The sequence below is a fragment of the Cibotium barometz genome, chromosome 3 (assembly GCF_041138505.1).
Source record: "Cibotium barometz isolate CiBa-2024 chromosome 3, ASM4113850v1, whole genome shotgun sequence".
NCBI classification, from domain to species: Eukaryota; Viridiplantae; Streptophyta; class Polypodiopsida; order Cyatheales; family Cibotiaceae; genus Cibotium; species Cibotium barometz.
In genome coordinates, this window is record NC_141048.1 from 46,234,957 (window position 1) to 46,250,126 (window position 15,170).

Genomic DNA, 15,170 nt, shown 5'->3' on the forward strand with positions numbered 1-15,170 from the left:
TGTGATGAAACTCTGAGCTCACCAATAGCCACTCGGGAGCCGTGTGGTAAAAAGCCCTCCATGTATCTAGGCCTCTCTATAAATCCATCAACAGTGATACTCATGAAGTGATCTCTGTAGTATAGCATCTTCGGTGGAAGAGGCTGTGTAGGCGATATCCATGTCTCTCCTGTATAGAGCTGCCATAGATCCTGTCTCAATACTCTGTTCCTCTCACTATGAGAGAGACGGATATGTGGTGCATCCCTGTCATACTGGAATGGTGGTAGATGATCCATGTCTAGGCCATGCTGTGAGAACCAATGTGTGACCTGTGCATACCATGATCCTCTATCTCCTGCCTCAGCCAACTGTCTAGATGCCTGAAAAGCTCTGTATGATAATCTGTCCTGTGGCATCTCTCTGAATCTGTCTAGCAGGCATATAGTCTGAAATATGGCCTCTACCATCATAGGAGGCGCAGCAAACTCTGCTCGGATAATGTCATGAGGTACTGACGGTTTGCTGCGTATCATGCGTGCCATCATGAGGGCCTGTGGTCTCTCTATCTGTGTCCACCAATGGGTAGCAAGGCCTGGCGCCCATACTGCTGCTCCATACATCAATGCCGGTGTGAATAATGTGTCAAATAGCCACCCCTTCGTCCGGGGCTCCTGAAAATGCGCCTGGTGGCACTGTCTCTCTAGCATAGCCAATGCTGCATATCCCCGTGTCAATCTAGCTCTGGCTGCTGAACCCATGGTAAAGCGTGTGGCTGCTGCAGAGAAGGTAACCCCTAGGTCCACATGATGTCACCACCTCCACCTGGCATCCTGCGAGAGTGAATGTCAGCTGACTCCTGCCCTGTCTCGATGTATGAAAGACCATAACCTTGGTTTTCCCAAGGTTCACAGTAAGACCCCTCTGTGTGCAAAAATCATCGAGTGCATGTAGATGCTGCTGTAGACCACCTGGGGACTCAGACACTAATACAATATCATCAGCATAGAGCATAATATGTACTGAGGTACCTGCTAAATCAACTCCATCTCCGCCTCCCCGTGTAATGAAGTCAGCCACCTCATCAATGTATAACCCAAATAGCGTGGGGGAAAGTGGGCATCCTTGCTTCACACCAATGGTGCTAGCAATAGTCTCGGACATACCTCCTGGACATCTGACTCGCCCAAAAACCTGCTCATATAATGCATAGATGCCCCATGTCATATCTGCTGGTATGCCAAGAGACTGCAGGCGCTGAAAGAGCATCTCTCGTGATACTGTGTCAAATGCCTTGCGGAAATCCACAAAGCAGCAATAGAGCTTTCTCTTCCTCACTCTGGCCTGATCAATCATACATCTCAAAGTGAATACATGGTCAGTGGTAGAGAAAGCTCTCCTGAAGCCTGCCTACCCTGATGAGCGTAAACCTGCTCGCTCAGCATATAAGCTAAGCTCCTGCTCCAGCACTGCACCATAGAGTTTGGCCAGCACGTGGCCAACCATAACCGTCCTGTAGTTGCTCGGATCGAGCATATCCCCTGTTTTGTGAATCGGCACAATGGTGTGCATCGTCCACTCCGCAGGCAAACCCTCTGCTAGTGCCCTATTAAACAGGTGTGCAAGAAAAGGAGCTAAAGAATCTACTGCATATATGAGATGCTCACCCTGCAGGCCCATATGGTCGGCGGCCCGTCCATGCTGTAGGCGGCGGATAGCTTCCTGTACCATCGAGTGGGTAAAGAAGCTAGCTGTGGTAGGTCGAGGCTCCTGTGGCTGAGGTATAGGTGGCTGCTGTGGGGCATGGTATAGACCCTCTGCATATGTGTGCCATGTCTGTGGGTCTGCAATAGGTGTCGGGGTCCGGGGCTCTCTGAAGTGCCGCCATGAGACAGGGCTATCTCTACTCATGAAGAAATGAAAGATCTCTAGCTCCTGTATCTCTGCGAAGGCCCGCCTTTTGCGGCGAGTAAGTCTCCTCATCTCTCTCCTCGACTCCTGCTCTGTGATGGCTCCCAAGGCTCTCTGTATGCGGAGTCGTGAGTACAGGGCTCTGCACTCGTCATCATACCATCTGTTCTGGGGCATAGTCCCAGGTCTCGCAGGCTCTTCTGAGTGTACACGATGTGGGAAGCTCTGTAATGCAGCCGAGTATAGGAGTGATGCGAGCTGGGCTGTAATGGTATCCATAGATGCCAGGGGATCCATGAGTAGGAGCCCATCCTCTACTCTGCCAGTGTATATGTCTGCCATGTCATGTGTGAAGTAGATGGTAGTGTGTGGCGTCGGTATGTGGCGGGCTGGTGATACTGGTGATCCGGCTAGTGAAAATGCCAAGTATGTATGATCTGCCCCAATAGGACGAGGTGGAATGGAGAATGAGGTGACAAGCTGTGATGCCTCCAAAGACCCCATAATGTAGTCTACCACCGTGCCTCCGGTCCGTGTATGACCCCCATGTGGGAAGCATGTCAGCCCTCCTGATCCCGGCCACTCTAGCATCCCGTTATAAATAACGAGACGATGCCTGGCTCCCAACTCTAGTAAGTGGTCCCCATAATGTCCTCTGTCTGGTCCAGTGTCCTCTGATGCCCGACTAGCCCCTATCTCCTCTGGATCCACAGGGTGGAGGATCTCCATGTCATCATAGTCATACACCTCACACTGTCTGCTCTATGTGTGGGCATTGAAGTCGCCCGTAAGAAATACTTCCCCTAGTGTAGAATAATGCATAATCTCCTCTGACAGACAAGTGTATGGCGAGGCTCCTATCTCCTCCTCCTGTGGCATGTCCTCTGTAATGACATAGGAGGATCCTGATGGAGAAAAGTAACATAGGGCTATGTATATAACCCTGTCCTGTGAGAGCTGCAAGCTGATCCACATGTATCTGGCCTCTGGATCCTGTGCTACCACTCTCAGTCTCCCCTGTAGCTCCCGTCTGAATAGGACTGCTACTCCCCCCGACCCTCTCGAGGTACCCTGGCGTGTGGTCCTCCTGTATGATGACTCCCACTGGAATCCCTCTACTCGAGGTAGCCCTCTCTCTGGGCTTTGATGTGTCTCTGTCAGAAGTATGATGTCTCTCCCCACCATAACATGCTCCAGTCGTCCAGGCTGCACCCATAGTGAACCATTACAGTTCCATACTGCTATGTGTATCTCTGTCAGTGGCCTGGTCTGTGTCTCATAGGCCCCAAACCGCTAATCCATGGGCCGGCCATCAATGATGACCCGTAGGCCCCAAACCGCTAATCCATGGGCCGGCCATCAATGATGAGAGAGAGAGAAGCGAAGAGAGAGGGCGGGTGGGAAACGGGAGGCACGACCAGAAGCGAAGAGAGGGAGAGAGAGAGAGAGAGAGAGAGAGAGAGAGAGAGAGAGAGAGAGAGAGAGAGAGAGAGAGAGAGCGGCGGAAGCGAACAAGGGCGGGTGGGAAAGGGGGGGCGGCACGAGCAGAAGCAAAGAGAGGGAGAGAGGTCAGCGAACAGAAGGCGACGGGCAGAAGCGGAGAGAGAGAGAGAGAGAGAGAGAGAGAGAGAGAGAGAGAGAGAGAGAGAGAGAGAGAGAGAGAGAGAAGCGAAGAGAGAGGGCGGGTGGGAAATGGGAGGCACGACCAGAAGTGAAGAGAGGGAGAGAGAGAGAGAGAGAGAGAGAGAGAGAGAGGGGGGGGGCGGCAGAAGCGAACAGGGGCGGGTGGGAAAGGGGGGCGGCACGAGCAGAAGCGAAGAGAGGGAGAGAGGTCAGTGAACAGAAGGCGACGGGCAGAAGCGAAGAGAGAAAATGAAATGAAATGAAATGTTATATTAACGTCTTCAAAAGGCCATAATGACCTATGAGACCAAAAGTTACATCATGGTGGATCTGATACAATGTCTGGATAAAAAAACCCAGAAAATGAAAAATAAAGATGATACTACTGGCACCTGCACCTAGAAAATGAAACTGGAACTGGAAGGTACACTATGGAGGTACCTCCATCTCATAATATGTGCCGCATCGGACACTGGCGGATCTCCTCAATATCCTCTGTGGTCAGCACCCTGACTGGGTGTCCCGCATGCCTCGCAAGAATAATCCGAATCTGCCGCTGCAACCTCCGTCTATGCTGGGATGCCCTCCTCCGTAGTCGTGGGCGTCTGGACCACCCAAGCTCAATCGCACGATCAATCAGTGTACCCCTGGTGTAGGCGGTATCCATGTCCTGCTGCTGCTGTGGTCCATCTGGCGCAGTGATGGCTGGACTAAAGAAGTCTGTAATGTGCCTCTGAGTCTGGCTCTCTGTGCGCCTAAGCAGGCTATCTCTATGTCTCCGCAGCTCAAGCAAGAACAATCCCAAACACCTCTGGTCCTGGTACCCCATGACTCTGGAAAGTGGTCCAAAACCCTCTCTGAATAAACAGTGGAAACAACCACGTATCTCATAGTATGCAGTACAATGGCATATATAATGCAGCTCTGTCTCTGGCTCCCCATGGCATACTCGGCATATCCTGGCCTCAGCTAGTATACCTCTATATCGGCCAATCTCAATCTCAAGCTGGTGTGAGGATGTGCGAATCTGACCAATAGCACATCGTACTGCATGAGACAAGTGTACATCCATGTAACTGGGTCTGATCACAAAACCATCTGCTGTGAGCTGAAGAAAATGCTCTCTGTAGAAAGCCATCTTCGTGCCCAGCTCCTCAGTCGGCTGTATCCATGTCCTCCTAATGTCCAGCTGAACTAAATCCTGACGGATGAGTCTGGTAATCTCTGTCCGTGTAAGAGTGAGAGAGGGTGCCTCCAGAGAATACTGGAAGGGAGGCAATCTGTCCATGCTAAAACCATGTGCCTGGAACCAAGATGTCATCTGTCCATACCAACAAGCCGTGTCTCCCTGTAAAGCTAACTGTCGGGAGGACTCCAGGGCGAGGTGTGCATATCTGTCTCGGGGGAGATCCCACAAGTCATGTATGTAGGAGACTGATCTCGTAAGAGCCTCAATCACCAGAGGGGCAGCCGCCAGCTCTGCTCGAATAATCTCATGAGGTACCACGGCCTTGGCTCTAATAAGCCTAGCAATCATAGATACCAAAGGCCTCTCCATACCTCTCCACCCGCCTGCGCTGTGATGGCCCACTGAAGGTCCCCATATCTGCACTCCATAAAGCATAGCTGATGTCACTAGAGTGTCAAAAAGCCAGAGTTTCGTTCGAGGTTCCTGAAACTGAACCTGCGAACACATCCTCTCCAAACCACCCAGGGCTGCATGTGCTCTAGTCAATCTAGTCTCTGCTGCTCTCCTCATCGAAAACACTGGCCCACTGAATACTACCCCAAGATATGTATATGCATCTGTATACTCCACAATCTCCTGCCCATATGTAAATGTGGAAGCTGATCGCCTAACCCACTGTGGCGTGGTGTTAAACACCATAACCTTGGTTTTGCCAAGGTTGACAGACAATCCACTATCATGTGCAAACTCATGCAAGAGAGAGAGAGAGAGAGAGAGAGAGAGAGAGAGAGAGAGAGGGCGGGTGGGAAACGGGAGGCACGACCAGAAGCGAAGAGAGAACTGTAGTACAGAGCGAACCTATGGGCACTAGGCATTGACGGATCCTCAGCTGGACTGATTCCGTCTTGCCAGTCGGATTGACCCCCGACAATTACCCCATGATACCATCATGACACACATATCTAAGGGGTCAAAAAGAAAGATTGATTGAAATTAGGGACCAAAGACATAAAAAAAGGGTGACTTCAATTAACAAGAGGCAGCATTCAACTTCTTTGAGAGTTTAAAAGACAGGCCAAACCTCACAGATTGGTACATATGGAACACAGGCAGCTCAAGGTATGCAAGTAAAACACCATTAGCAGGTATACACAACATTCTTACCGATGATCGGTATATAGCACCCTGAAGACGTCCTTGCCAGATCTCTCTCGACTCTTCACTGTCAAAGCGCAGAAGTAATATGTTAACCGACTCCGCCACCTGGGGAAAACAGAATTTCCACCACCGTATTAATATTTCATTGATCACGTCCTTCTGAAGGAGAAACAACCCTCAAATACATGAGGGAGGCATGACTTGCACTCACCTTGCTGTTAAATTGACCTGCATCACACACTGCCAGGACATTTGGGACACCTCCAATGGACTCGGGGGGAACCAAAAGCACCTGTTTTCCAAACAAGCTGCACATACAATACTACTTTTACTTCCAGCAACTTCTAGCATAACCATTGTTTCATTAAGCCTTTCCTGGCAGCGACAAGCTTACCTAGTCCGCCTTCTAGGCGATGAAGATGACTGTGAATCCAATATGTACAAAAAAGGGCCAGCTAATGCAGCATACCGACGTTGCCACACAGCTTCTCTGTTTCCAACACCCTGTTCATAATGACCCAAGTAGAAGCAGGTCAATAGAATGTGAATTAAATAATAATTTACAAAGACAGAGGACAAAAAATGCTACCTTCCAACCTAGAACAGATACTTCTCCTTCAAAGTCTGCAAGATCCCAAGGCCGAATGGAGTTCACAGGGTCATCAGACGAGCTTGATTGAAATACTTTGAGAATCTGCATGAGCCTGTGGTAGCGGGCAGGAGAGAAATGAAATCCAAGAGATGGCAGCCTCACAGCCAATCGAGTTGCCGGATAACCCGGATGAGGTACACAAATCTGCAATACCAGCAGTATTTGAATTAACTACTCGTCACCAGATAAGTCGTTTCACTACTTGGTTAAGGAGGCACACAAACCTGTTGCAATGCTAAGGTAATCCCACATCTCTCCAGAACAGGCAAATAATAGCTAGAGTCTTGAAATTTCAATTTTCCAGAACTTCCACTGGACACATCATAGTGCTCTCTCCAATCGAACTTCCCATCAACCAAGAATATTTGAACATCAGTTAAGCCAAGTTTGAAATGCATATACAACTCCATTTCCTCCTGAGATTCTGTGGCATTCGGTTCCTGCAAACAATTCATCCAGAACTGATTGCATTTTCCAACAGGCATGCAGTAGACTGCTAGCAAGCTGTACAACATGGCTAAGCTCTTCATCCCAACCTCTGTTTGCAAGGTCAAATATCCCAGGTCAAGCAGAAGCTTGCTTTGTTGTTTACCATCAGGATAGAACTCAGATGGAACAATTATTTTTGGTGCAGCAATATCAAGGTACAAAGAAAACCTGCATGTTTAAATTAATATAAAAAAGATTGATAAGGCCATGTATGAAAGCGCACATTCATAAGCTATGAAAAACAAAAATGCAATGTTCAAAAACAGCAAGGTAAATTGGAAAAAGAGTGACTAAGAAATGCCATTAACAACATCTAGGGACAATCAAAGTAATGGACTCTTTATTTCATAGAACAAATGATATTGCAAAGGATTGCCGATGCTTTGAAAAGGGGGAAAGGGGGGGGAGGGGAGGGCGATGCTCTATCCTCACAATGTAATGTCGGGTCACTGACTAGCTAATGTGTGTAAGGCACCCATTACAAGAAGTAGCCATGATTGACCAGCCCAGACACCTGTAACCCTTGTATGTACACCGGTTGGCCATCCTATGGTGGCCAGAAGGTTTGTGAATGGCTTAGAGAGGTTTGGCATATTACCAACTAGGCCACCTGCTTGTGTTGACTGATATTTCCATTCATCGGTCAGTGGTCTTTAACTCCAAGACACATGTGCTCAGGTTCTTTAGCCCAAAAGAGCCCTCAACTATTCCAGATGGGTCGGAGTTGCAAAAAAAAATCGGTCTGTTATGATCCTCATTATTGGCCGCAGGACACGGAACAGTCATATCGCCCCAAATTGCACCTACCATATGATAACAGCACAGTCTATACAGGCTATTTAGGGAGTTGGGACCCAGCCTACTTTCACTACCTACTGCAGCTAGCTTTCTCTAGCATAAAGCCCCCGGTTCAGGAGTTCTAGATCAGCGATCAAAGTTCCTTTCATCAGAGCATGCCCGTGAGAAGATTACAGCCATTTGTTGTATCAGAAACATTATTAATACAGTACTGTAGACCATCTCTATTACTGTGCAATTTGAGTTTAAGTTGTGTTGTACATGATGCTTGTTCTTGTGAGAGTGGTCCTGCACACACTGCATGTTGTATCTGCTAACAAATTTTACCTCTACAGTTCAGCTAATTGTAGCAAAATGTAAAGGATGTTACACTTTCTTATATCTTGGGGAAAAAGAGTCAAATGTCCTCATTATGTGTAGGAGGTGTAGCAGGAAAGGCTGCAAAGTTTACCGAGGTTTCTGTTTTAACGCTTCATTGAGCTGCTGTTGAGCACTGCGTGCCACTTCATCCAAAGTTGCCTATAAGCAAAAAGAGAGAGAGAGAGAGAGAGAGAGAGAATTCAATTCACTTCTTAAAATCAACTTAATTAATTCAACAAGTTCATTCATAATGTACCTGCAAAGCAGCTGCTGTCTCTAGAGCAATGGTTTGGCTTACTGCATCACTGTTCTGAAAAAAATTTACCACTTCATCGATGCTGGACTTCAAATACTGGATTCTCCCAAGCAACAACACCGCAGCAACCATGGAATGGTAAAACAAATAAAGGGTGTTACACTTTGATGGGTAATCTCTGCTGACGTAGGCATTCCCTAAATTCCGAACTCCTAATAATTTCCCAAGCTAAGTCTACTGCCAAGTGATGTGCTCTCAAGGAAGAACTAGGAATGTGTGTCAAGGTCCTCGAGAAGGAAAGGGGTGTCAGAAAACTGAGCAAGTTAGGACGAGGCTCTACCATTTTCACCTTTTTCATCTCTTTTATACTTACCAACTAACTTTATAATATTCAACCATACACACACAAATACAACAAGTTATGCTCCCCACCCATCCCTGTAGAATTACAAGATCGATAACGACCAGGGCTTTAACAGAGGAGCTGGCATTCACCAATGGCTCCTATAATATTAGTATCTCAATCATCCTGTGGACTGAAATATCCTTGTGTTTTGATGATCATCAGAAAACACTAATACTGCATGAGAAAACTCCTAGCCAGCACCACTTAGTACAATTTTTTTTTTAAGGGATTTTAAAAAATTATCTGAACTTACGGTAATGTAACAGAGGGATGCCTTGGCACAGAGACTCCAATCTACACTCTTGTTTAATGGCATATAGATGAATTCTCCACCTATTGCCTTCTGCTGAGCTTCACTCTGAGCCAAAATTAAGTCCCAAAACACAACATTATTATCTACTAGGTTCACAGAATTAAGGCACTTCAAAATAATCCTTCAACTCCTGTACTATACCTCTGCCAGGAGACCCTCAGGAGAAGATAACTGGTATGATCCAAGTTTAAAATCAAAAAGTTTCATTTCTCCATAAAGTTTAGTTTTGCATTGCAATTCCTCCACAGAGAGCTCAATAATTTTGCCGAAATTCTCATCCACAATCTTTGTTGCATTATGTTGCATGTAAACCTCCAATACCGTATGAAGCATGTCAGGGGGATCTTGACCTGGAAGAATAGAGCTTTCGTTGCCTTCCTGGTAACCTATAACCTGATTTAGCTGCTTCCAGTCTTCTTCGGTTAAGCTCCTTGGTTCATTGGAATTATCAGAAGACTGATTACCCCTGCCCATCAAACAGTTCAAGACACTCATATGATGTTCTCAAAATTTCTAAATTGAAATTTTCCAAAATGATGTTTCGATACAATCCTTACCACAAAAAAGACCACCAACCACCTCTTGACTGTTGCTTTCTATTGTTGGCATCCTTCCGATTTTTTTCAACATATGAGTGGGCTAACATCCTGTAGATTCAAAGAAGACACCATGAATAAAGAACCGGAAAAGAAATCATATGTTGCACTAACGCTGGTTACACAACCACTTCTGCCCATCAGCAGGGGGCCATCAAAGATGGATGGGAAAATTTACCAGTCCAACTCCCCACCAGTCCTATGGGCGGGGAGTTGGACAGGAAAAACAACTTTTCAAACTGACCTCCATTGAACAGCCACATCAACATCCAGGTCACGTTCGAGTTCCTGAATCTCCTTGTTCTCATCGCATGTTGTCAAATTGGGGTTGGACTGGAGGCAGTTGATATACAATGACAGATACTTCTTGCGCAAACGAGTAAACTGCACAATTTGGTCCCACGACAAACGTCCACTGCAAAGGGTTGACCAAAGTAGAGTCAGTAAACATCCATTGTTGTTTTAAGTAATGTGAATAAACAATAATCACCATTCATTCACCGTTGCATACCTTGCCTTCTTGAGCTCTTCAACTGTCACTCTATAAGAATATTTCCACCAAGCTTTACAATCCTCTTTCACTGTACTTGTAGGTCGATAGTGTGCATATTGCAGACGCTTTTTGAAAGTGCTGAAATTCTCAGCCAATTTCAAGACATCACGGTACTGTGCCTGTATGCATAGTAACCAAACATTAGCAGCATATCCTGCACATCCTACTCCATGCGTTTCATGGCCTGTTCCACATCAATAAACCACACCTGAGAAAAACTCAGAGTAACATCGTGTAATCTTAAAACTGCCCTTTGGACCTCCTCCTCTGCAGTTCTTGCATCTCCACTTCCTAGTTTTGTGTATCTTGCAGATGCATCCACAGGCTGTAGCAAGTAATGGCACTTGGGAGTTGATGCATCATTGGAGCTACTATTACCGCTTAATTGACCCTCTATGCCTGGTTCAAACATCTGGACCAAAAGGGAGGATTGTTATCATATCTTCTACCACCTCATCATACAGAATCCAGCTTCAGGAGAAATGTATGAGAAAGCGTTCAAAAAGGCATGTTATCAAAAAAGACATACTTTGCTCCATTCTGTTGGTGGCAGCTTCTCCCATGGCTTCTCCGGATCCCAAGGCTTAGTATCTGGATCCAGATATAAGGCCAGCCCTTTAAGCTCCCCAGCCTACATTGAGCAACCTATAGTGTTCAGGTTATTTAATCCACGCTTGTTAATAGACATGCTCAATGCCAAATTATAAAAATAAAAACCTTTTGAATCCGGTCCAAGGGTCCACTTGAAATAAATGTTTCTTTTCCATCTTCATCTACTGTGACAGCTGCAAGCTTCTTCAATGTCAACCCGATAGCAAAAGGGTGACCAGGATTGCTAAACACAAGAACAGCAAATCAAAATAAAATCCTGGATGCCTCAGGGTTGTCTACGGAATAAACATTGTGGAATAAAGGATATCAATGCAGTTAAAGAGCTAATCAGGCAGCACCCCAACCATTGAATATGCTAAATACTACACTACTACTCATAATGGCAGCTAAAGGTGCCCATACAATGAATCTACGAGTACTGAAACTAAATCTACAAATAAATCAAGGATCAAACAAGGAGATGATGTCAGCCTGCGCCTAATAATTTACTGATCTTGGAGTATGCTCTCTTTTTGTCGTCATGGATTATATATTAAACATTGAAGATTAACACTTAGCAAGAAAGATTAACGCTTATCACAGTATGGTTGATCATCTTGCGAATATCCAGGATCTTCGGGAGCAATTGCTCAATATTGATGAGGTCATTTCTGAAAAGGAGATGGTTTCCAGGACACTATCATCACTGCCGCAAACTTACTTCAACTTCCAAACATCGCTTGCTCTATTTATGCAGGGAAACCTGGAACCAATCTTGTTTGAAGAGTTGGTTGGCTTGTTACTACACGAGAAGCAGAATCGGAAGAACAAATCTTCCATCATGCGTGGCAACGATGGGGCTTTTGTTGCCAAGGCAAGGGCAAGGAAAAAGCCAACAGGAATTTTCAGCCAAAGGCTGATTTGGGATAGCCTTCACAAAAAGGCTAAAAATGATACAGGCAAGCCCAAGAAAAAGGAAAAATGTCACTATTGCAAAATGCCGGGTCGCTATCTGAATAAGTGCAGAAAGAGACTTGCAAAGGAGGGGAAACATGGCACTTTGACAGTGGTGCTTCTAAACACATTACCCCACAAATGATGCAGGCAAGCCCAAGAAAAAGGAAAAATGTCACTACTGCAAAATGCCGGGTCACTATTTGAATAAGTGCAGAAAGAGACTTGCAAAGGAGAGGAAAAAGGAAAGCGGCATGGGTCTAGATTCTTCTTCATCACCCGCAGTGAAAGATGATGCATCAGTAAATCTTGTACAGGATGAGTGGACTTTTCTTACTTGCAGTTATGATGCCTCATTAGAGCATATGTCTCTCAATGTTAATGAAAGACATGACACATGGCACTTTGACAGTGGTGCTTCTAAACACATTACCCCACAGAGGAATTTGTTTAAGAAGCTTATGGCTGTCCCTAAAGGCAAACGGGTAATATGTGCAAAAAATTCTTCTTATCCAGTTCAGGGTGTTGATGAGGTGATCCTCACAACAGCAAATGGTGCAAACTTATGTCTTCCAGATGTATCGTATGTGCCTGGGACTAAGAAGAACTTGCTATGCGTCTCCTCTTTTGCTGAAATAGAATATGCAGTGAACTTTGAGGACAACAAGTGCAATGTCAAAGACCGTGAAGGTGGCTGTCATGACCCTATGAATTTGTGCAGCATAGGTGTGAGCATGGTGGTCGGTGAATAAGATATATGTTTAATGTTTACTACCCCATATGTGGACAACCCCAAGTGTGGAGGGGACAAAAGAGGAATAATGGTTCAAAGGTTTATAACCTTGTGGACAACCCTATGTGTGGAGGGGACAAAAAGGAACAAGAGTTTAAAGGTTTATAACCTTTATAAAACCTTTTTTAAAGGATCGTGGCCCCTAGGGCTAATTTGGGGGGCCTACACCTCTTTTGGAGAGTTGGGCTAGCACGCTTCCCCTCTCTCTCTCTAACTCTTGCTTTTTGGAAAGAGCTGCTGGCGGGCTGCGCTGGAACACATACAGGCGCTGCTGAATACCATGCTCTGGTTTGCTTTTTGGAGGGAGAGGCTAGTTGGCTGCTGTACTACAGAACAGGCACTGCTGAATACCACGCTCTGGTTTGCTTTTTGGAGGGAGAGGCTAGTTGGCTGCTGTACTACAAAACAGTATACACAGGCGCTTGTTAAATCTCTCTCTTCTTGGCTTTTGGAGGGCTGACTGGTTGCTGCGTTACAGTGTATACAGGCACCTACTGAATCTCCTTTTCTCCTGTGCTTTTGGCAAGAGACTGGCTGGCGGTGCTGCTGTCCATACAAGCAGAGCAGGATATAGGTGTGGACTGTAGGAGGGAGTGCAGGGCTGAACAGCAGGTTCACCCACAAGTGTTCTCTCTCTCTCTCTCTCACGTTGAATCAGGTGCAGGACTGTAGGCGGCTGCAAGACGAGGGCAGGACAAAACAGGGCTTTTTCTCATGCCTCCTCTCTCTTGTGAAAAGCGACACAAGGACTGTAAGTTTCTCTCTCTTTGTGAGCAGGTGGGACTGCAGGAGGTGTCACACTGAGTCTCTATTTTCACTGGCTCGTGACTATTTCGAAGTCGTTTCTCTAGCCCTTTGTGAGAGGAAGGGTTTGGCAGTTCAAAGGGTGGAAATAGGGCAAGCTTGTGGACTGATTTGGAAGAGTTTATGGACTGTTTCATGGCTGAGTTTGTGGCTATGTGCATGGTTCAGTTAGATGCATATTCAAGGCCTCATGGATGCACTGTCTTAGCAAATTAGAGGAGATAACAGTGTGGTGTTTTTGGGACACAAAGCTGCGTGTAACCTCTATGCTAAGAGGTCCAGAGGATTGGCAGATTGGACATGCAGACATACAAGCCATGAATGGCCATGTTGTACTCATTTAAACTTTTCCATTGAATTTGAATAAAGAAATACCGAAAGGGGCGCCAAGCGTTGGGGCCAACAAGTGTCGTTCTTCTTTTCGCGTTGGAGCACTCTAGCTCCCATATATTTGTTTTATTTGCTGGACTACAATTGCATTGGTTGACTGCTAGTCTACCGCACTTTGGTTTCTACCAGAGGCCGGTTTCAAGGTTCCGTTGCCGGGACCATAAAAAACTTTCTTAAGGGGGTAAGCTCATGGTTGTCTCGAGGAAAGTCGTTGCTGAAAATTTCAGCAAGATGTCAAACTGTGAGGATGACTATGATTATGATGATGAGGAAGGGCAGGAGACTGAATCTAAGGATGTACTTGCAGGAGAACAAGTTGCAGAAGATGCACGTTGTGAGGATGTAACGCAACCAGGAGATATGCCAAGTAAAGAGGAAGATGATGCCCAGTTCAAAGCCCATTTGGCCGGGGCAGTGGATGTGCTTATGCAGCTCACGCAAAATGAGAAGTTTGCTAAATTTATGAGGGACCCTTCTGCGCCTGAGAAGAAGAAGAAGAAGGCGCGTTCTAGGAACCCACCTCAGGGCAATAGTGGTGCCTTCCCACAGGATCTTGCTTTTGGACAGTTTTCTAACATGCAGAACACTTATGGAGCAAACCCACAGAGTTCCTTTTTCAGATAGCCACCTATTCCGCAGCAATCTATGCAGCCAGGCTATTTTGGTGGTGGTTCCGTATTCCAATCTATGACTCGGGGCTACCCTCAGGGAGGCATGGGAATGCAAGGGAATTTTGGAGCTAATTTTCAGCCTGGTATGCAAGGCAACATGTATGGTGGTATGCAGCCCGGAATGCAAGGGAATATGTATGGGGGCATGTAGCCCGGAATGCAAGGAAACGTGTATGGGGGCATGCAGCCTGGTATGCATAGTGGTATGTTTGGAAACATGGGAGGATGAGCAAGATTGCATGGTATGCAAGGTGTGGGCACTGGCAATGTTGACCCTACTATGGACATGAATGCACGGGGTAGCAATCTTGTGAGGCCACTTCCTTGCGATAATCTAACGCCTATGGGTAAGGCTAAGGATTATAAGGAAGGGGGAGCTACAATGAAATTTGGCACATTCAGTGGGGCCAAAGACAGGCTCAAGGCTCTTACCTTTTTACAGTAGTTTGATGCTGCTTTTTCTGGTGGAAACTACGCGGAATCCTCGAAAGTGAGAAAAGTTGCGACTTTTCTCAAGGGCAATGCATTGGAGTGGTGGTCCACTCTTCTTTTGCAGGGCATAGCACCATCTACTTGGGTACAATATAAACAGGTGTTCTCTTCCGTGTAACTCACATCTACATTTGAGGTGGATGTAATGACGGCATGGCATAAGTTGGGATCCATCGAAATGTGAGAATCTTG

The 15,170-nt window shown here is 46.2% G+C and overlaps 1 protein-coding gene across 1 annotated transcript in view; it reads right to left on the reverse strand.

The window, feature by feature from the left end:
* LOC147640137 (pleckstrin homology (PH) domain-containing protein) overlaps nt 1-15,170 on the reverse strand; it is a 250,341-nt gene that overhangs the window by 195,515 nt on the left and 39,656 nt on the right. Inside the window, exons 6-21 of the mRNA XM_086777655.1 lie at nt 11,001-11,118; nt 10,813-10,914; nt 10,492-10,695; nt 10,242-10,402; nt 9,975-10,145; nt 9,692-9,781; nt 9,276-9,600; nt 9,075-9,179; nt 8,416-8,511; nt 8,251-8,318; nt 7,049-7,169; nt 6,737-6,952; nt 6,450-6,656; nt 6,255-6,364; nt 6,072-6,168; nt 5,867-5,965 (exon numbers count right to left, since the gene is read on the reverse strand). Of these exons, the coding sequence (XP_086633781.1) occupies nt 5,867-5,965; nt 6,072-6,168; nt 6,255-6,364; nt 6,450-6,656; nt 6,737-6,952; nt 7,049-7,169; nt 8,251-8,318; nt 8,416-8,511; nt 9,075-9,179; nt 9,276-9,600; nt 9,692-9,781; nt 9,975-10,145; nt 10,242-10,402; nt 10,492-10,695; nt 10,813-10,914; nt 11,001-11,118 (2,290 nt within the window). The remainder of the gene's footprint in view (nt 1-5,866; nt 5,966-6,071; nt 6,169-6,254; nt 6,365-6,449; nt 6,657-6,736; nt 6,953-7,048; nt 7,170-8,250; nt 8,319-8,415; nt 8,512-9,074; nt 9,180-9,275; nt 9,601-9,691; nt 9,782-9,974; nt 10,146-10,241; nt 10,403-10,491; nt 10,696-10,812; nt 10,915-11,000; nt 11,119-15,170) is intronic.